This window comes from Falco cherrug, chromosome 9, assembly GCF_023634085.1.
Source record: "Falco cherrug isolate bFalChe1 chromosome 9, bFalChe1.pri, whole genome shotgun sequence".
In the NCBI taxonomy this organism is placed as follows: Eukaryota; Metazoa; Chordata; class Aves; order Falconiformes; family Falconidae; genus Falco; species Falco cherrug.
In genome coordinates this window covers 28,139,223-28,161,664 of record NC_073705.1, presented here as the reverse complement: position 1 = coordinate 28,161,664, position 22,442 = coordinate 28,139,223, and the positions used below count along the sequence as shown (strand labels likewise).

The window sequence follows — 22,442 nt, the reverse complement described above, 5'->3', positions numbered from 1 at the left end:
AAATTGTCTTAGAGCATGCATATATATTGTCTTACAGCATATAGAGACACAATACTTAAAAAACCGTATGATTTATCTCCAGGGTGATGGTTCAAATTCATCCTCAACAACATGAAACAAGACTTGCTGTTCCTGTCTTCAGGCCTACTGACACCTTTTACCACAAACCCACTGAAAACATAATTTTAGGAGACCTTACCATTTAAGACATTAGGATGTTAAAAGGTATGTCATTTAAGAGAGGCATCACTTAAATTAGCCGTAGTTCTTGCACATCCTTGCTCCTTAGTAAGACGATCAGGTCAAACAAGATGCTAAAAAGCAGATGGGGTTGAATGGGTTTATTCTAGTTAGCTTGCTGCGAGCTGCTTCATGGCATCGGAATAATGCTGTACGACGATATCATTAAGTCAGACCTGCTCTGGTGCCTTCCCTAAAGAGCTTCACCTACTTTGTTTCATAAAGCACCTTAGGAAGCAGTGCGCAATAACCAGTCATCTAAGTTAAGAATGGAGGTGTTGCTATTAAATACTAGCACTTCGTACCAAGATTAGTAGCTTCTCTCAGAAGTGCTTCTCCAGCAGAAAGTAACCTGGCACGTCAAGCACAGTTTATGACCGCTAAGCCACTTGCAAGCACCATGACAAAACTTTTATGATGGCCAGTTCCCTGACAGGAATCAAAAGTAATGGGACATCCAAATTTCACCAGCAAAATCCCAGCAAAGATTTAGCTGGAAAATTATCTTAAAAGTCAATACAAAAGTGGCCCCCGAAGGGACAAGGCACCTTTAACAACCATTCAAAGTATGAAAACAAACAGAACAAACACCCACAAAAAAACCCAAAAAACTTCAAGATAGATCAAGGAATAAATAACTGAAAGAGAAAACAGGCTTTTGAGTGGTCAGGTTTGTGGTGAGAGAAGAGCAACAAAATGCCAGCTGGTTTCAGTAACAGATGGCTGCACACACTGATCTGTCCTGCATGCCCATTCTGAACTTCCTTTCAGTGGAAATACGAAGCTTACACAAGGCTAAACGCATCCTTCACACAGCCTTTCTATACATACTGCATCACGGTTCAAATGTTTTCATTCACAAACAGCCCTGCATGTATATTGTTTTACTCCGGTTAGGTTGAATTTTAAGAAAAGAAGGTGGCTAATGGCACCTCATCTTTTCCAATCACATTTACTACAATTCTCCAGGAATGACTTTTCTCTGATTGGCTAATATATCCATTTTCTTACCATTCTGACTGCAGTATCTCCCTCCTCCTCTTCCCTTAAATTCAAAGTATTTTAATGAAAGGTGTTTCTTTTTGCACCTCCCCTCTGGTAGCTAGGAAAGGGAACCATGACACAAAGAGCTCTCATGCAGTATTTTAGCATGTATCTGGACATTTATCATTTGAAGTTGGCACAGCTAATTACATGGCAGGCAGAGGTCATCCCACTGGAAAAGCCTATTACTTGTGTAGCAGAACGAACCCTTCAATCCTAGATAGCTCAGGACTCAAGTAATCATTTCAAACAGAGAAAAACAGCAAGTCTGAAATCTCTACACTGAAGGACAGAAAAGTCTACCCAAAATACTTGCCGATTAATTTATTTTTTTCCTAACTGTAATTTTTAACAAGAACTTTTCTTTGATTAACAAAGAACAATCTGCTAAAAAACCCTCAAAACCAAAGCCATTCTCTTACTTACTTTGGCCACACAATTTTCAGTCTTCATAGCAGTGCTTCCTAGACATACTGTTTCCTGGTTTAAGCACAGTCTGGCACAGCTGTTGTAGGTCTGCAGAAAGATTAAAACGGTTATGAATAGAAGAACACAATTTTCTTTCAGGCACCGCATTTTTGGCACAGGAACCCACGACAACTCTTCTACATTTCCTTTTTCCTAAGGTGTAAACGTTTCAAACCAAAATAAACTATTTTACAGCAAAAGCCTATGTTCAGGGCATGCACATCCTCTGAGAAGAGATGTACAATTTTATAGTTCTGAGATACAAATTAAAAGAAAGATTTTTTCTCTTGTTTTCCATTGAAAAAGGAAAAAATATCCGATCTCAGTTGTTCAGTCTTTCACAAAACGCTGTATACCTGAACAACTACAGCGAGGCAATTTCTACACACTAGTTATCATAGCATAAGTCAAACGTTAATAAGCGTCCCCTGTCTTTATCAGGTAAAAATACATGGGGACAGTATGAAGTTTACACTCAGAAAGAAACAAAGGCAGACCACATCTCACTTGTTGTATTTGGAACATTTTTGAAAGCTTTTTCTTTTAAAGTAAAATGCCTTTTTTTTCTTTAACTCATACACTGCCCTGCCCAGGGGACCCTCAGCTGGGGCTGCACACTTTGGAGTCTTTACAGAACCCATTACTCAGTCTCTCACTTTTTGAAGGGCAGCATATGAACTGTACTTACAAAGTGTGCTTAAAGTGACACTTTTGGTTGATTTGACTATTTAAACTAAGATGCCTGAAGAACGCATGAGTTTCTAACAGAGGATCCACACACACACTTTCAACGCCTTTTTAATTACTACTTGATTAAGCTCACATTTGCTAGTAGTAGTTGTATAGTAGCACCTAAGAACTCCAATATTGGATTAACACCCCAGCACCTGTCACTGTTTACAGAAAACTGCTCCCAAGCAAAAGTGGCAGCCCAACAGTAAGCACAAACTTGGTTTTTTTAAGAGTAGTAAATGGACCACCGAGAAGATGGTGCTACCTCAAATAGTTGTATGGGGAAAACCCAAGAAGCATGTTGAAAGAGAATGAAATTAAACTTGCTACAAAGACATTTCCAAGAGCACTAAGTAAAACGTACTAACATTCAAGATATTTTTAAGATTGCCTCAAGGGGAGGACGCAGAAAGATTTGCAACGAACTGCCTGTCAGTTCTTTTTGTAATATTTGCTGGCAATCTCCGAAGATTCTTTCAGAGCTTGCTACGGATTTCTATTTGTTTGATTTGAAATTAATTCAACCCAAAACCTGCCATAGGTTACAAAACCTGCAGGCAACGCTGGCATGCTAAGGGCTCTTAAACCTCTCCCTCTGCTCCAAAGCTACGTCATCAAAGCCAGATTCCCTCAGCACCAATAAATGATCTCCCTTTTTTGCCCTCTTGCCATAGGCCTGACTCTGCACAAGATATATATAGTCAGTAGCAATGCACAAACCAGCAGAGGAACATACTGCAAAGGATATCAGAGGCAAGAATGCAAAGAGATTAAAAGGGGGTTTTGCTGAGCAATAGGAAATACATCCACAAATCCAGTGTTCCTAACAGTCTCCAGCTCAGGAGTAAGACAGTAAGCACCAACTGTTGGGAACTGAGTGTTCACAATCGGTTTATAACATTATTTACCTAAGTTCTGATCCTCATTAAACACTCTTTACTGCCCACCACACCAAATCAATATACTACCTCAGCTGTATCTGTACTGGTCCAGCATAGTACAGAACCTCTTGGGGAAATTCAGGAAATCACAGTCCTTTCCACCTTACTTCTTTACAGACCTCCTTTAAAGTTCACCATGAAATAGAAACAAAGTGAAGCACAGAAGCCCTATCTTCATCGCTTTAGTAGTTCGTGTTTTATTTCTCAGTGAGCTCTAACCAGTGACAGACAGGAATGCAGAATATCCTGGCTCCAGCAGATCTCCTTACAGGTCATAATGTTGATATCTGCTGTGACTAGCAGCCAGCTAGCAATTTCTGACTCTGGATCCAGAAGGAGAAACTGAAAAAATCAAACACATGAATCCTTTCAAAGCGTTGTGCAAATGAACAGAGTGCATCTTTCAGCAGGGGAGGTTCAGATTCAAACTGGGATTAGGCCACAAGCAAACAGAAGTCTGATGGACTCAATTTAGTCTCCTGCAAATATTTGCCAACATCATAAAACCATCATTCTGGTATGCACAGAACTTTCTCCTCAGAAAAAGATCAGAATGACATAAAATACTATAAATTGTGGCTTAGTGGCAGCCCAACTGGTGGACAGAAAGCTGACACCATCTGCTTTGCACTGACATTCAGACAACACCATGCAACCTTCAATTTATAAGCATCGTGTTAGTTAAATTCAAGCAGATTCCAAAGGTGAAAAAACATGAAGAGTTGATAAGATTCTTTATTCAGTATTTGTATAATCTAACCCATTTATCATAAACCTGTGATTTCTTTCATTTGCATTTCCTAAAATTCCACTAGCAGTATTTCTGCACAACTGTAAATTTTATGAGGAGCTCTTGAAGAAAGCCACTACTAACTCCACTTTGCAGATGAAAAGCTCAGCCACAAAAACATTTACTGAAAGTAACAAGGAAGCCTGTGGCTCCATGAACTGAACTCATATCTAGTTAGCCTTTCTCCTCCCAAGACAGGTATGCACACACCTGGGTAGCAAGCCAGCGCTTTAAAAGCTGGGCTTACTACAGGCTTTCCTCTCACATTTACAAATGGGAAAGAGCAGGCAATCAAAACACAATGTGAAATACTAAATGCTACATCTAAAACCCCTACAACTTTCTGAGAAGGAAGGAAGCTCACTAAGCAACTGTTCAAAAGTTGTGCACATGTCAGAATGTATATACAAAAAAATTATTCCAATGTATTGCTTAATTTTTATTACTTTCATCCACACATTACATCTAAGTGTGAACAGCATCAACTGAACTTCCAACATAACTTGTTCATCAAATCCCATGATACTAGGGACTAGTGACACTTGATGGAACTAGTATATAAATAAATTTAAAGCAGATAAAATGAAACACTTCTTCACACAGCAGGCAGTGAAATTCTGGAGCTTGCTGTCCCAGGACACTGTGGAGAGAAACAACATCACCAAGTGCAAAAAGGGATTACACAAACCCATGGACAGCATGTCCACAGAGTACTCAGCAGAGGTATCCACAAGACAGCCCTAGTGTAAAAACAGGAGATGATGCAGAAGGAGGAAACAAAGCACAGAGAGAGGCCAGACCCAGTCGCTCTCATTCAACAGCATCTTCCACTGACAGTGCTGGGGTCGACACTGGATGAGCAGGCGCTGGGTCTGACTGACCTGGGCATTCCCGCACTATCAGTACCTGTCTGCCCTTTGAAAACGTGCCAATTCAAATTCCTCCTTCCCAAACCTTTCAGCCACAGGAAGGAGAGAAGAACATGCTTTTACTGTGAGTATCAACATCTCCGCAGTAATTTTATTACTTAAAGATCTGCATAAGAGCCAGATTACCAAACAACCATTTAGTCCTTCAGCAGCAATTTGTTTCTCAATAGTATTAGTTACACATACTCTCAAAAGGAGTACATATAACTGATTCAAATAAGGATGCAGATTTGAGAATAAAATGTATAGTGATCTTCAGTTCAACATCCATTACTACATTTGCAATGTTACAAACTTCTTATTTTCATATTCTTACAGAAGAACACATCATAAGCCTTGTGGGATGAATAAAAAGGGTAAAGAAAATTCATGTGCATGTTCTACAGTACCTTTTTAAAAGGTTTAAAGCAAAAATGCAGAAGACAGACTTTTTCTCCCTAGAAGTTTAAGGGGAAAAAACGGTTAATGTCACTCTACTTAATAGGTCTCAATGGAAACGTATTGATAATGTTGCAAAGAAGCTGCATCTGGCTCATGAAATCAAGTCATAAGAAGCTGGGAGAATATATTGTGAAGGTAGTACTGTATGGTTGCCTTCTCATGTTTCTCTGTGGGCAGCAGTTACTGGCTACTATGAGACACGAGTTACCTACCACTGGACATGGATATTTGATTTCATCTGATATTGTCATATTTGTGTTCGTACAGTAACAGTTACTAGTGAATAGACCTAACTGAAAGCAGAATTAATATCGTATCAAGTAATAATAATGCAGAGCCCTACATTTTAGGTGAAACATTCAATGGTGTCCCATGTTACACTGCAATATCAAGAGTACGTCCTTTCATTTGCTCCAGTGCCTATGGGAACACTGACTAACCTGGAAGAAAACCAAGAAAATGAAAACCAGAACCAAGCATCAGAAAAGCAAATTTCTCAAGCTCACCTTTAAAGCTCAACCCTTTTGATCTGCACCAAAACTGTTCTAGTTTCTCCTCACCTTTCATCAAAACAAAAGGTTTCTTCACCAAGGAAAAGCAGTCTGAAATGGTAGCCTGGTTCAATGCCACAAGCAGATAGCTTTACGTTGGAGTGCTTTAATATGTTTTTATATGGCATGTAAAGCATGCAAACATAAGCCAGTTTGTTGGAAACTACCCTCTTTGTGGAAGCTGGCTGTAATTCTGAACAAGTTTTCAATTTTCGCACTGCTGCTAGGGTAAAACATTTTAAAGAGTTTAATTTTTACGGTGGCTTCAATGACACGAGATTATCTAACAAAGTAATGGTTAATCAATAGAGGGTTTAGTTGTCAGGTGAAACATATAACACACTAAAAGGGATTGATTGCAAGGCTCCTCCTTATTTACTGGGAGGTATATATTTAAAATGACACAAACTTGTTACCAAGCTGCATTCCTTTAACCTTGCAAAAGCCGTTTGAGAACAGTGTTAAGCAGCCCTATAGCAAAACAAGCTCTAATGAAAAAAAAAAAAATAGAAACCTACAAATATATGGGAACACCAAATCATGTCAGAATCAGGGGAACCACAAAGCTGTATTCACTCTCAGCCAAAGGCTTAAAATGCCACAGAGACGCTAGACTATGGTTCACTAAAGATAGAGCTGTATCTGATCTCATTCCGTAAGTGTCTTTGGTTATGTTTTTAAAGAAAGTATGATCCTGCTTTTTGATACAAACACATGAGCATTTCTGCTCTTGTCTGCACAGCTCTGGACAAACACTGAACACCAACCTGAAGCCTCAAACCCCAGGCAGAAGGGTGTGAGTGTGAGTGTGTGCACAGCTTTCATACCAACTGAAATCTATTTCTTGGCCGTTTATTCCAAGAATCCCCAGTCTCTGCACAATACTCCACAATAGAAGCTGCAACCCAGGAGTTCAATAAGATTTCCCCCCCAATAGTTAATAATTACATGATTTATCAGAGAAAGATAACCCTAATAAAAACACAGCAAAAAGACAAAACCCATACCCTCCCTTCAAGTCATTTTCAGCGAAAAGATTATTAAATTGTTCTTTTTGAACAAGGGCTTTTGTAGCTAAGCACAAATTGCCAAACGGTTAGAAAAAAAAAAGTTATTAGACTCAGAAGAATTCAGCAGAAGTGGGAAGTTATATAAACAAATCACTCCAGCAGATTTGGAAAGATCGCTTTCATCTTACTTAGAGTCTTACGAGACTTGCGTTAATTACCCTTCAAAGGTCTTTCACATGGACTATTTAAAATAAATGCAATTTATTTATTTATTTCAAATGAGGTGCTTCTTCCGAAAGAATTAAGTAATCTCAACAAATTTAAAAACGTTTTTATAAACAGGTAATTAAAAAGAAGACTAGAATTAAGTCAAGCTGTAAGACATTACCCAGGATTCGCCACGATTATTTTCCTAAGACAAAATTTTTGCTACCCCTAGCGCAGCACTGGGAAAGGTAGTCTCCATGGAAAGCTGTAAGACAAAATAAAGACTAGCCAAACAAAAAACTAGATCATTTACAGGATTTTCCCTAAAGCACAGTTTGTCATATTGCAATTACACCTTGCCGACTGTGAAAGCCAGAGTCCTTAATATTGCCACTAGAGGGAAGACGTGTCTCAACACATGGCAATGGTAGTTGGGGAGTGGGTTTTCTTGAGCAATTACCATAACAAAGCTCCCTTGGCTGTGTGTACCTTCTAATTACTCAGTACAATTAAAATGACTTACCTAAAACAAACAGGGGGGGAAAAAAAAGGCCTCTAAAACAAAAAACCTCAAGACAATACAAACAAAAAGCCTTACTCCAATCTGCCTGTTATCTGAAATTACATTAAAGCTGAAGATCTTTTTTCCTCATCCATCAATGCACAAGGGAGAAAACAAAAAAACCAAAACAAAACAATGGGGAAAAAAAGAGTATGCCACAATGCCTAAACACCATGGGGTTCAGCAATGTAAAAGCATTAAAACAAACAAAAACAAAGAGCAAGAAGAACTAGATCTCTTGTTAAAGAAAAAAAAAAAAAAAAGGAAAAGGAAATGTCGTGGTATTTAGCCATCTGGTAGCTGCTTGAAAACAAATTGTCCTCAAAAGAGCAGAAATACAGTATGTCTTCTCTCAGTTCACTGGCTTATGAATCAGGCGACTTTTTTTTTTCTTCTTTTTTTTTCCTCTTTTTTTAATACAACATGTCAATGTTAGACTTCTGTGCTGTTGCTGCTGCTTTCACTTCCCTCTTGCCCCACTGTGCAAACATAACCATGGTCATCCCAACCAGATCTGGTTATTCCAACTTGGATGCATTATTTGCAGTCTTTCAGGATACATCTTGTTGGACCCATTGTTCAAAATCCCTCAGGATTTTTTTTTTTTTCCTGACAGCTACTTGCTGATTTTTAAACCCTTAAATCTTTCATTTTATAAGGCACGTCATTAAGGGAAGATGGCAGCCAAGTGATTTTTCTTTCCATTGACAATTTGTGACATTTTTCCAGCAGCGCGCAAGGTGTTGAAAACCTGGCAGCTGTTACCTCCCGGGATGAAGATCCTTTTTTATCCTCCCTTGACAGTTTAACTCAATGGGTCAGCACCTTTAAAGACTGCAAAGTACCACTGAAGTGGATGGAGGCTTGAATTACTGCTCCCTCCCTAATCAATGTAAACCCTCACTGCAGGTGAAACTCTTCATCTATAGAGGTGCACGGGGGAGGAAAATGTAATGCCCTGAGCCAGATGGTTTTCATCTTGTTTTTTAAAGAAGAAAGGAACAAGCTAACAAGGGGACAGCTACTTTTGTTAGCTTCTTGGCCTCTCTCATGGCTTTGGATCCCCAGGGTTCCAGCCACACAAGAGAAAGAATACAGAAAAACATAAACACTTAAAGAAATATAACTAGGGGGCTGGCAACATGCTGCTTTCAAAGAGTTGAGAGCCCTGTTCAGCGCTTTATTTATCACTGCCCACGTTCTTCGGATGGTAAGTGGACATGGACACAAAGGGCAGGGGGAGCAGACAACACTTGCAATTTACTCAATTACAGAGGAATGCAGCAATGCGGCGGGGTGACAGATTCTTATTAGCACTAATGCTGAAAGAGCCCAGTGGCCTTTCCGCCACAAGGCAGCATTCCCATTGTAACTTCGGCTTCAGCACAACACGCCTTGGCTACCTTTTTAACATGCATTAAGTGTCACAGAGGAATGGAAAATATTTTTTGTGGTTGCCTGAGAATAAATAAAACAACATTAAACAGAAAGAATAATCTCTAAGGATATACTTCTAGAAATTTCAGGCTTTTCAACCAGCAACTCCTTACTAGCAAGCGTTAATAGCATGAAAGGTAAGGTAACCAGGATAACTTTATACACCAGGTACGTCCTGGGTACGTCCTGCCTCAGCCAGCTCTCTAACAGAAGGCAAATTTGAACTGCAGCATCTTCCCCGGAGGGAGGGAGGGAGCTGAAGGATCCTCACTCACAGCCCACTGTGTAATCTTGCTCACTAGCTAAAAAGAGGGCTTCAACTCTGTACAGCAGAGATACTTCTGGAGAAGAAAAATATACCTGGAAAGGAGCCCTAAGCAGAGGGATGAGGCTACCAGCTGGAAGTAAACAGCTGAAAGTTGCTACCTTTTGTCTTTCCTTAGCTCTACCTTCTTTAGTTGCTTTCTGCTTCTTAGCGCTTGCTTGAGTATCGGCCTTAAACTCTTAAGATCAGACTGTGCCTATTTTAACTCTGAAATAGCTCTGAGAGCATGTTTTAGGTGCTACACGTAATTTCACAAAATGATCTCAAATTTCTAAGAGTGAATTGAGATAATATTCTGTGCCAAAACAGTAAGAGGAAAAATTCTTGAAAATGCTAAGGGGCCTGTTTGAATGGGGTAACAGACAGGGATTTTTCTCCCCCCGGACTTCCATCTGGAAGCTTTGAGAAAGACAGCAGAGTCCAACGTAAGGTTTGCAGGAGGTACAGTGTGGCAGCCTTGCTGCTGCCAGCATTTCCCCACAAGGCACCTTCACCCACAGACAAACCACAGCAGCAAAAGGCACTTTCATTATTGCTGCACCAAAGAGAAGAGAGGGAGGGTTTTGAACAACCTGCATTGTGCCCATCTTCTTTAAAAAACCAGCGGGGTAATCAAGTTCAGGGCAGCCCTGGACAGCTGCCCTGTGACCTATTCATGTTGACCCCCACTATTCATCACTTTCCTTAGGACTATGAGGGCAAGCTCCCAGGGAGTGACCACCACAATAGACAGATACGAGCCAACAATAATACGGTTCCTGCAAAAAAACCAGATGGCACTGCAATAAATTTACAAATCTGCATTCATGGCTCTGTTAAAAACACCCAGGAGCTAAAAGGCTGGAGGGGCCCCCAGAGAGCTTCCCCTTTCCAGTTTCTAAAGGCCAGCTCTCTCCCCAAGACTATTGAGCTCATGTTCTTCATAAATGAAGAATGGAGACATAGCCCTTAAAATAACAAATGTCTGACCTAATCAATCTAGTGTTTGGGTCTAACGCTAAATGATAGGCACTGAAAACTAATTATGCTTTTTGGCAAGGAAGTTGAATTAAAATGGAAACACACAGGTTAAAAAGGCACTGAAGCATTTGCGAGTCCCTTTGAAAGGGCGGCACACACACACAGACACACACACACAGGGCTTGAAACAGGAACCTGATTCAATAACTCATGCATTTATTTTTAAAATGAATCAGATTAGTCCCATGTGTGACCTGCCGGTCCATCTGTATGAGCTGGACTTAATGGGCACTCTTCTCACGCTTACTTCAGTTTGAAGTATGAGAGAGATAAATTTAGTTTAATTTTCAACAGATCAAGCTATCCATTTTCCAAATGGACCATCTGGATCAGCCTATTAAAATTAATTTATAACTTTGCAGTGTGAAAATTCGTTTGTTAGCTTAAATAAAGTTGCCAAAAACTTTTGCCACTTGTCATTGTTTTTTTCTGAAGTCTGTTTTCATACTACGATTTTCAGTTTACCCCTTCAAAATTTAATTTTGTCAGATCAAGCACTCAACAAGAATGCCTGCATCCTTTGAAGCTATGATAGCTTAGATCTTTTCACTGTTCCAACTAATAGTGTCAAGTTCATTGCCTTTTTGCCTTTCCTTTCCCAGTGCTAATCTCATCTCTGACTTGCTGAGATGCTGACATATCCCTTCTGCCTTGCTGCCCCTCATGCACCTAAGAGTGGCCGTGCCTCTCACTTCCAGCACGCCAAGGACACAGCTCCACTTGTTAGGACTTTGGAAGACACCCTTCCCCGAAACCCATTTTAATCAATAGAAGAATGATATTTCTCCTATTAAGAGGTCCCTAGCACTGAGCAATGGGTGTCATCAGCCCCTGCTTACAACTTCAGATGTTTAAGTAATCATTACACCTCCTTACTGCCTTCCACTTTCTGGTATGTCTGCTCCACATACCCACCTGAGAAAATATGTATGGCTAAGGCTGCATATCAGCACAGCACACAAGGCAAGAAAAGGTAATGCACCTTTACTTAAACTTGTTAGCAACTAAACGTGTCAAGACATCATATTTCCCCTGGTCTGATACATCTCATTAATTTTCTTAAACTAATCAAAAAGTACTAAATATGTGGACACCTTCACTGGAAAAACCATTTAAGTAAACAGACTTCTCCCCTACCACATACACACATTCAATTCCTCTATGCACGTAGGTCATTGTTCCCCAATAATGACATTTTAACACTGATGTCTTCAGGGAGGGACAGAAAATACAAAACTGTCCACTCAGTATTTATCAAATTGCATCTTTCCACTAAGGCAGAAAGCACTTTTTGTGTATTATTGCTTTGACAGCATTTGCAGGTCAGATCTTTTTGGGTTTACAAAGTATGTATAGACGTAAGACAGGATAGCCATTGTGCATACCTCCTGTAGGAGATGCCAATCTTTCAAGTAAGTATCACTCTATTCATTGAGTGTATAAGCACATGACTGCAAATGTGTCTGATTTCTGCAACTAGAGTTGGAAATATCCCCACTGCTTCTTGCCCATCCCTAATAGTGAACAGGAGCAAACTGAGGTTCCAAAATGCTTAGACAGCTTTATTTATGCCTATGTAAAGAACCAAAATACCTTTATAATAGGCACTAAATCACAGTCAACCACCTCCTATGATCTAGACAAGAGCACTTGCTTTAAGACTAAGACTACATCTTGAACTTATCCAGAAACATTGTTCTCAATGCAAAAGGCCCCAAAATAACAATCAGAAGACGCAAGGATTTTGTCCTGCACCTGTCACTGTAAGGACTGAACACAAAGATGGAGTCTGATACAAAATCTCAACAATATCCTGAAACACAGCTAACCATCTTCAACATAAACAATGTCCGTGTTCCAATATGAAATGTTTGGTCAAGACAAGTGGGTTTTTACATGTATTCTTGATATACAGTCATTTTGGTTGTGATGAATTGTGGGCCTGTGGGAAAGACAGCTTTTCCCTGGCCACAGTTTAGAAACTGTAGCTTCTTCATCTGTACAACACTGCTTGTTTCATAATCATGAGGAGGACTCAGTGCAATGAGAAGGCACATAAACCAGGTAACTCCTGTTCATTTTGACTTAGTATCTCCTACTATGAACGTTTTCTTGGAGAAAAGACATACACCTTTTCTTCTTGAACTTGAAGGCTTGCCATCAATAACTCTTAAGATGAAGAAAAAAGTTTTCTGGTGTGCTGGGGACCTTGCTGGCTATCCTGAAGATACACGGTACACACCTCATAGCTTTGCCCTCTTCCTCTAGCTCTTCTTGTTGGTTGCTGAATGACAGAAACATTTAAAGTTTGATGTAACATATTTAACCAATTCTACAAGGCAATCTTCCTCAGCAATATCTGGGACCTCACTCGTTATCCTAGCATATTGCTTCTTGTCTGAAAGACTTACATGGACTACCCCTGTTAGATGGACCTGGTCTTAGACATATGTAGTCCTTCACATGACACCTACTTCCACAAAATCAAACATGTCTAACATAATACCGTATTAAAAAAAAAACCACCAAAACAACAAAAACCAAACACACAGAACACCCCCGCTGCCCCACCACCCCTAAAATAACAACTCTGAGCACCCAAACCCAAAATGTCCCAAAGACATTTCTTCCTTTACTATGGTTCTGACCAACAATTTCTCTGGGAAATAAGGCAATGGGGCAGTGTAGTATCACCCTATTCCTCTGCCTGAGATGCAGAAGGAAGTGTGCCAATTCTTTAGCTGTTGCAACGTGTGGCGTGGGATATTCACTTTCATCAAGGTTTTGATGAAAGTTCATCAAAAGTCACATTCATCAAGGTTTTACTCTAATACACCAAGCTGCAACCTTGGGCAGCTGAGGTCAATATGTATTTTTGCTTCTGCTGCCTGAAGGTTGCAGTGGGGAGAAAGAGCAAGGTGAAAAAGGATCTGAAGTTACTAAAACCAACTTAAATCCCCCAGAAATCACAAGCCAGACTCCCTTTGTTAAGCATGGGGATTTAAAAAAGTGATTCTTTTAAACTGTTACAAAATTTGCCTTACTGTATATAAAAGGCAAAGGGATTATGTTTTATCAGACCACCCTTTCTCCTTTCTACCCATTAGTATTTTGTAAGAGTGTAGAAGAAACAAGAACAGGTCATTTTTCAGGTTATTAACCTAGACATCACCTCCAAGAAAATTTACCTTCAAAGGCAATAAAAAGCTTAATTGTTGTAGAACACTCTGAGACTTGATCTGCAGCAAGGCAAAATATACTACAAACAAGACAAGAACAATTACAGAAGGAAAGGCTGAAGAGGTCTTGTTGAACACCAGCTGGAGAAAGGTAAAACTAGAGAAAGGTAAAACTAGAGAGTCACAGTTGACTGCAATAAACAGAAGTCTAGATTTCTTTAGAAAGAGTCCTTAAACTCTCCTGAAAGCTACATCTCTGTGCCTGATTTTCACAGGTACAATTTGACTTGTTCAGACTTCAAAGGAGAAAAGAAAGGATTTCCACGAGCACAAAGCAGACTTCAGCTTCCAGAATCATTTAAGGATTCAAATAGCTAGAAAGTTTTATTGCATTTTTAAAGAGACTGATCACATACCTGTCTAAGTGAATTCTTCTCTGGAATGATCTTCCTAGGGGGCTCATCATTATTACAGTCTTCTCTCTCAGAGGAATTCTGTGAAAGAAAGTAAGCTTTAATTCAGTTCTTATCCCTAGTATTACTCTACGAGGAGAAAAGAAACAAAATATTTGTACTACACAGGCTGTAGTATTTCACACATACATATACTGGAGGCTAACTTGTACTTTTAAGCCAAACAGCTTGTTATGGCAGAGAAAGAATTTCTCCTCCTCAACATAACAATGCACCACTGTGCAGGTATCTATTGAAAAAGCCTGTGCTTTTGGGGATTTATTCTGAAACTACCAATAATGGTCACTTTGAAATGCTGAAATGGTGGCTGGATCAGCATGGCAACACCAGTGCTCCTGAACACCCCAGAATAACTATTTAAAACGGTGAAACCTGTTGAAAATAAAGAGTTGTTAATGGGTATAACTGTTGTTCTCTGCATCCCCATGCTTTTAGTCTAACAACTATTAATTGCACTAAGGCTGCCTGGTTGCCAAAAATCATTGAGAAATTATGATAGAACTAAAGTCTGGTGAAAGAGGTTGTCAGGAGATCCTTAAATAACAATTGTGGAAGTAGTGTATGGTATTATGGCTATGCTTTTCACTTCTGCCCTCTGACTCTACATACATGTACAATTTCTAGAAAGACTGATGTTCCAAAACTTAAGCTGCCACCTCCAAGAAGAGAGCATCGGTAAGATAAGAGAAGGTGGACAAGAAGAAATATGAGGGCTTTTCAAGCGTGACTAAGAAAGACCACCAGAAGACTTTTGTCCTGTTAACCTCATGATTAAAACCAATTATTACTTGCTTTAAAGACCTGCTACAGTAATCTCAAGACACGCACAGTCTGTAAGCAAACATTTGGTTAAAAACTGCTGGGCATGTGGGGAGAATCCTGTCCTCTCCGCCAAAGTCAGCTACTCTGGAAGACAGCATTCCTTTGTACTAGTTCAGCCACTGTGTTGACAGAGTAATGACAGCCAGCTTTGGGGGAATCCCACACACACATCTAAAATCGGTTTGATCACCACAGTATTCATAGCCTGAGGCCACATTCCCACGCATTCAGTAGCGAGCAACTAAACAGGTTTTAAAGAGATACAGAAAAATTGCTTAGGGAGGGCTCTGCCAGGAAAAGGGGTGGTTTTCCAGTTCCTTACAGACGAGCTCAGGAGTGTGTATATTAAAGGCAGAAGTTTGCGTTCTGTACCTCTCCCGCCTCGTCCAGCAAATAACCTGTCCTTCGCTGAACACTGCTCTGCCTGGCTTCTCACAGAGCCAGCTTCCAGCCCAACACCTCAGGAGACAGAAGTGGCATCTGTTGGCAGAGGAGGACCTGGGCCCTACAAACAGCCAGCGTGGCACAGCAAGGCTAGCAGAAAGCAAACAGGCTGTGGGAAGCCATCAGAAGAGTAGCGGGCTCGCGTGCCTACTGCAGTGCTGCGTGATCAGGCACCATCTAGGCAGCTCAGGTTTGCTGGTCTGGTGAAGGGGAAGAAAAGGTACTGCCAGGACGTAGGGCAGAGTTAGAAGCTGTTTGCTGAGAAACAGCGCACAACAGGCAGGGGGGAACAAAACAACAAAATATCCCACTTGGGATATCATAAACTCGTCAGGAGGACTCTGTGTAAATCAAGGCTTGCAGACCAACCAGTGATTTTGGATTTTTGGTTTTTTAAACAAGGTATAAAACTTGCAAAGAACCATGACATCTGGGATGCCGTAACCAGGGTTTTGTAATGGAAATCAATCCTAAACAGGCCTGATAAATTGCTGTAAGAAGCCAGCTTTTAAAAGTTTTCACATGAGGTCTCAGCCAGGACCAAGTTATTACATTAAATCCAGCTTAGAAAGGACTGTGATCGTAAACACGTACAAGCTAGAATCACCTATCTCCAAAAAGAAAGGTCAGACATTAAAGCTGCTCTTTTCTGCTCATGAAATACGGTTTAGTAAGTAGTTAATTCAAGTAAGGATTTAATTTCTGTGCTTTGGAGACAAAGATCAAGTGCAAGAAATGTAATAATCTGAGGTGAGTTACTATACTCTTCCAGGAAATGCATTTTGGGGGGGGGGCTGGGTGGTGAGGAGGTTGTTTACTGTTTCTGGATGCTTTTTCAGCATCCACCCCCTTCTCTACAATAAGTGCCAAAACAATTTCCCCTTCCAAATAAACTTTCCACGCCAGTGAAATCTTGCATTCTTCTCACTTTTCAAAGCCATTAAGGATCCCCCCCTCAAAACACATCCCAAAAGCAGGAAAATCAGTGCTGCTGGTGAACTGTCAGCCTTTATTTTGAAATTTCTAGTTACTGTAAAGCATCAAGTTATCTACTTTTTTCTTTAAGCTAAGCATCTAATTTTAAGAGCAAGCAGAGGACCATTTTGCATTCATTATCTTTATAGGTGGCAAGGCTAAGAGGTTGGCTGAACAAAGACCAGACAAAGACTGCCAAGTGCATATGGTGGTTCACAGCTTGGCGTCTCACCATTCTACAGCACCAACACAGCAGCTCCGATAGCAGACTATTAAAGAGGAGCGCTGCTCATGCACTTTTGTCGGCAAGTAAGTTACGCTTGGTGAAGACAGAATGACTGGAAAGCATTACACTTAAGAAAAAGCACAGATGTTTATAACTCCCGCTCATTTCTCAGGAATAGGAAACCTATCAATCCAGGTGCAGGTACAAGACCCTGTGTATTTCAGGACTAACTGTAGCTGCATGGAAGTGAATTTCACTTGATAGGGCAACACTTAGCCACGGCCATGGGAAGAGCATAATGTAATCGACTGAAACGGTACATCTATATATTTCTCCTTGCTGAACAAGGTGGGAGGAGGGATAAACATGTGCGAGGTCAGAATAAGGTTTGCTTCAGCAGGACTTCAGTCATGCTCTCCGCCACAAGAGAGGCAGACAAAGGGAGGAACCGCTCTGAGCACCCTCTCGTGGTTACTGAAACACACGTCTTGGGCACGGACCTGGAAAGAAGCATTTGGTATCCAGACGGTAAGTTGGGTGTACTCACTGGGAATATTAAAAGATCTGCAGCGACTGTACTTGATGTGTAGTAGAGGAACGAAGGAATTCGTTAGGGTGAAAGAAGCGAAGAAAACCAGTGCATACAGAAAGCTGAAAAGCCATACAAACTCCCTTCCATCAGGGAACATTTTTAAATCCTATAAATCTTCCTTCATAGACTAAAGCCAGACTAGCCAAAAGTGTTTGCGCAGGGGTCTCTCCTACTGAACAAGTACAAGCAAAACAAGAGGAGAAGCGCTGAAGTCTCCAAAGCACAATTTGATCAATGTTGGTGAGAGAAATACTCCCCCGCCCCGGCCTTTCCACAGACAGGTAAAATACATTTCTTTATTCGCCCAAGGTCACACAATGACAGTGGAAGTGTTGGGAAGAGAAGCCTGGAAACCCAAGCTCACAGTTCTTGTAACCTTCATGATTTCTCTCTAGCAGGGGGTTCCTGTAAAGGGGCTCTGCCCTCCATAGCCCACTCCTCCTAAAATGGCTACTGTCTGTAATGAAATCCTTTCAAATCTGATTTGCATGTAAAACTTCAGCCTGTAATTAAGAGAATATAACTCCATGGCAGGATGTCTTAAAGACCCACTATGAAATTATTACTACTTAACTCTCCCCATGAAGCCTACTCCACCACTAAACACAACATGCTACAAAGCAGATGAAATCCCTAGACTGAAGCGTTTGACAGGCGATGACATGCAGTATTTTGTGTACACAGCCCAGCAAAACACTGCTGGGAATGAGAGATAATACACAGAGAAATACACTCCCAGGGACTACCAATTGGGCAGAGCTACCTTTAGTACCGCCTTGCTCATCGTGGTGGAAATCAAAGCCCTGCCAACTGGGGGACGCTTTCTTCGGTGCTGTTCTGCCCTGCACTAATTATAAAAAGAGTACAGGCACAGCCTTTTTCCAAGTGTGGAGAGGTGGGGGTGGGGGAGAAGCGTGTGTCTATGTGAAGAGCACAAGTATTTTTTATGCTTTCAAATTCTTAATCCTGTTTGGAGCTGTCAGTGGGGGTTAATGGAAGCCTTGGATAGGAGAATTCCAATCTGGTTGGCAGATGGATAGGTTGGTTATAGCTGCATAACTATGTCTTGCCTGCAGGCACAATTCAGAACACTGTTAAAGCAATATAAAGTCTCTGTCAAGCTGAACCATTTGGATCAGTAGCAAGGAGAAATAATAATAAAAAAAGGAGTTCATTTCTGGGCCTTGCACATTTATGCTAGTATGCAGAAACTGATTAATTGTCATCATGTGCTGGTCTGCTATACCTCAGATTTCTACTTCTGGAGTAGATTTTGCATGCTAATATAATCATTCTCCCTCTTGAGACATTAGCAAATAATCAAATGAAAAACAGGATCATAATTTACTGAGATTCGGGCAATTCTCTATGCAAATTTGACTTGTTATTGCTGCTGCCTCGTTAATCTGAATGCCTTTGACAAACTCCTTTGATTTATGAACTCATGACAACTCCAATGTGTATATATTTTGCTAGATTGACATTATCATTAAGAGTGGGTGGACTGAGCTCACATGAATGGCTGATTTTATTCGCTGGTGTCTGCTGCTCAACAGCTGAGCATCTCCTTCTCACAAAGCCCCTGAGCGCCAGGCTCTTCCCATCTACCCATCCATTCATCATCTCGATGTTAATTGGCCCAGGCTTTAAGCAAATTTTCAACACGATTTAAAGGCACGATGACACTGATTACTGACCCTCTGCCATACGGTGCCTATTGATTAACCTGACAGAGATGATGAGCTTGAGGGAGGCTAGGTGTGTGCGGACCTCAGGGGGGGTAAAAAAAATAATATATTGTTTATGCAGGCAAAACACTTGTCACTATCCCAAAGGCCAGAATTTGTGCTGCACTGGCCCTTAAAACACACTATTCCTTTAAACACCTGCATCCAATACAGAAAATGCTTGCTTGCTGTGGAAAAATGATTACAAATTTGGTGTCATGTGCAGTCTGTATTTTAATCGAGTTCCCTGATAAATAGACCCCCTCAAGCCAATCAAGTCTTGCTCTAGCCATTGCATGCGTATACATCAGTTTGAACACAAGCCTGGGCAGGGTGTGTTTTTAGTGGTATCAGCAGATCCAACCACACGTAGGAAATCTACTTGGGTATTTCAGGTCTCTAAGCAAATAATACAGTGGGAACACAGTGTCCAAACAGTTACAGTAGAGTAAATGTTTCAAGGGCAAACTGGATGCCAGATGTAGCTGTCTCAGTATTTCTGTTGCCACATTAAAATAGATGCTTTAGCACATTATTTCAGCGCATTTCCCCTTTCCCAGTGCAAACTGTTGATACGACCTGACCCTCAAGCTTCTAGGTGTACTCAGTGAATGCAGCATTTTATCAGAGCTTGAAAATAACTGACATCCTCTTTCTTGTTTCTTGAAGTGTCCCTGTGCTGCGTTTGGTCCTCCTCACCAAGGGCAGAGGGGTACTGCCTCAACCAAGAGGGAGCCGCTGAATAAAGTAGGTACATCAGCATTCTGCCTGCAGACTGGTGCTATATGAAAAAGAAGCAGAAGGCCTGTTTAACCCCTGCCCAGCCCCAGGTTAAGTCTGTCAGTCAATGCACACTGTTTGTCATTCCCAATTCAAGCCAGCAGCCTGCGCAGCAATCAGGACACCTCCCTGGTTTAGAGAAGGGGATTTAGGAGGGAGGAGGTATTGCCCTAAAATGCTACAAAGTTAGTTGTCTTCTAGTTTGCATCAATTTCTTGCAGAAAACCGGACAAGGAATCATTGCGTAAAGGTATGGAGAAATTAGCTGCAATTCTCTAATGTCCATGTCAGCCAGAATGGACTGAAAAGGGGAGGGGGGTGGAGGAAGAAGGAAAAAAAAAAAAGAGAGAGAGAGATGTGTGGAAATAAGTGCCAGTCTAAGACTAGAGGCACATATAAGCCTTACGCTCCCTTTCCAATAACCTTTGTAAGTGATAGATGAGTCCAAGCCCATTGTTACCGTTAAGGGACTGTCAGCATCCTGATTTTATAAATGCTGTCTGTCAGTTTATAAATATCTCAGCCATTTCAAACAGTGCTAGGATGAATCCTGGCATAGCCAATGTCAGCAGTATTACCGTTTAAAATAAAAAATGGGTCTAACACCAAGTAAAAACATTTAAGGATAGTGTCTCCTTTTTCTCCTATTTTGAGGCCTGAAACATTCAAATTCATGCTTATTTGGCCAGTCACTACAACATATAAAAGCTGTCCTTAACATCAGTAATGTTCTTTAAGAAAAACAAGTATGAAAGCTGCAAGTTTGAAGTCAATTCTCTGCCTGTTTGGTAGATAAAACAAAAATGACAGCTGTAACACACAGGGAGATCCACAGCAATGAAAATGCAGAGATAAGTATCAGACCCCATTCCTGGTTGGCATTTGCTGCTCTGAACATTCACCAAGATTAGATCCTTTTAGAGAACACCATAAATTGCAATGTGTAGGCACAAGGGGGTGACTTCAGCCCAGAATGAAGGCACAGACAAGTTTCCCAGCTCTTACAAGTTTGAAGTTAAATGGTACTTTTGCAAGGGGTTTATGGCTAAGCATCAGAATGACGGACAGACAGGGGAAAGAAACTGCAGCTTGTCTTCCAATGACTGATACTGGAAAAGGAAAGGGAATAAACTAAACTGGTCTTCCAGTTCAGTGCCTGCTTTGCAGACCGGTATGCACATATGCATCATGTTTACATAACTATTATTTTGGTAGCTGCACAGAATCCTGGCTTTTTTTCCTCTGTTTATAAATTCCCCATGATAGAGACCTCTCTATCCCCACCCTGAACGTTTGTGAGGTGACTAAAGAAATGAAGTTCAAGTTCATGCCTGAGCAGCTCATATACCTAGTGTAACCTAAATTCTTAAAACTGAAGCTCTGACAAGCAGTGAAAATGGAGAAGTACAGCACCGCCCCTCCAACCAGATGCACACATGCATGTTCACACAAGTCCTAGTTTGGTCTGCATCTATGTTAACACATGATCACCATAACAAAAGTTTCAACCTTTTTTGCAGCTGAAAACCAGGACAAGATTCTGGTTTTTACACCTGTAGAATGGATCCTCTGTATTTTTCCTTATTTTTCATTCAAAGCGATCATTAGAAAAATACACACTTTTCAAAGCAATGCAACTTGACAATGCAACTTCACGACATCGAGAAGAGTTATCAAGTTATTTAACTTATTAAAGGGTAATTTAAGGGTGTGGGGAGTCTCAACATTACTAGAAGAACAGTAAATTCAATTTAATGTTAAAATACCAAAAGCCAGCACAAATATCAAAGATCTGATGAACAGTCACATTTTGAAAAGCATGAGTCTAGTTTTAGTTAAAAAATAAACAGAAATCCAGATCCTGGGAACAAGCCATTTAGGGAGATTTTTAAAAGCTAGCTTCACTTCATACACATTTCTCAAATGAGAGTGGGAGAGAGATGGGGGGGGGGGGGGGGGGGTGGGGGTGGGGGAAGAGGGGAGGGAAAGAGAGAGAATATGGCTAATGAGAGCAGTCTTTCCACATTCCCTGGGAAGCAGGCCTGCTTAACATTTCTGTTCTGTGAATTTAAGAGAGTCAGCAGTGGTAAATTTGTTTTTAATATTCAAGCTTTCAAGCCTTGCAAGCTAGTTGGCCAATGGCCCTTTCTATTCCAGTGTTTGTTGGTGCCTTATTTACACAAGCATTACATCCGGAGAGCCTTTGAATATAATTTCACGTGGATTAAGGGAAGAACATTTGCTTCTGCTAATCAGGACATCTGGTTATTTTTGTAACTCACAGACATCTGCATTAGGCAGTTCGACTTCCCCATTCCTCATAATAAGGTTAGAGCTTAAGAAGCCTCAAGGACCTCTAGCTGAATTTTATTATTTGCATTTTTTCACAGCCAGGTCTGTTTCAGAATTTCTTTTCCTAAATAGCACAAATTGATCAGCACCTTCACAGGTATACATATGCTTTTATAGCTAGCACTTTCTATGCATGATTTTATGGCGTACATCTTGTACTTCAAGATTTTATAGT

General features: G+C 40.7%; 1 protein-coding gene across 8 annotated transcripts in view; it reads right to left on the bottom strand.

Moving 5' to 3' along the window:
* The window catches only part of BTRC (beta-transducin repeat containing E3 ubiquitin protein ligase), a 119,852-nt gene that overhangs the window by 57,110 nt on the left and 40,300 nt on the right, over nt 1–22,442 (bottom strand). For 4 of the 8 annotated variants that reach the window (XM_055720126.1, XM_055720129.1, XM_055720127.1 and 1 more), the window contains 2 exons: nt 14,293–14,370; nt 1,711–1,800 (listed from right to left, as the gene is read on the bottom strand). In XM_055720126.1, coding sequence (XP_055576101.1) covers nt 1,711–1,800; nt 14,293–14,370 — 168 coding nt within the window. The remainder of the gene's footprint in view (nt 1–1,710; nt 1,801–14,292; nt 14,371–22,442) is intronic. The other 4 variants (XM_055720128.1, XM_055720131.1, XM_055720134.1 and 1 more) reach the window with 2 other exon arrangements.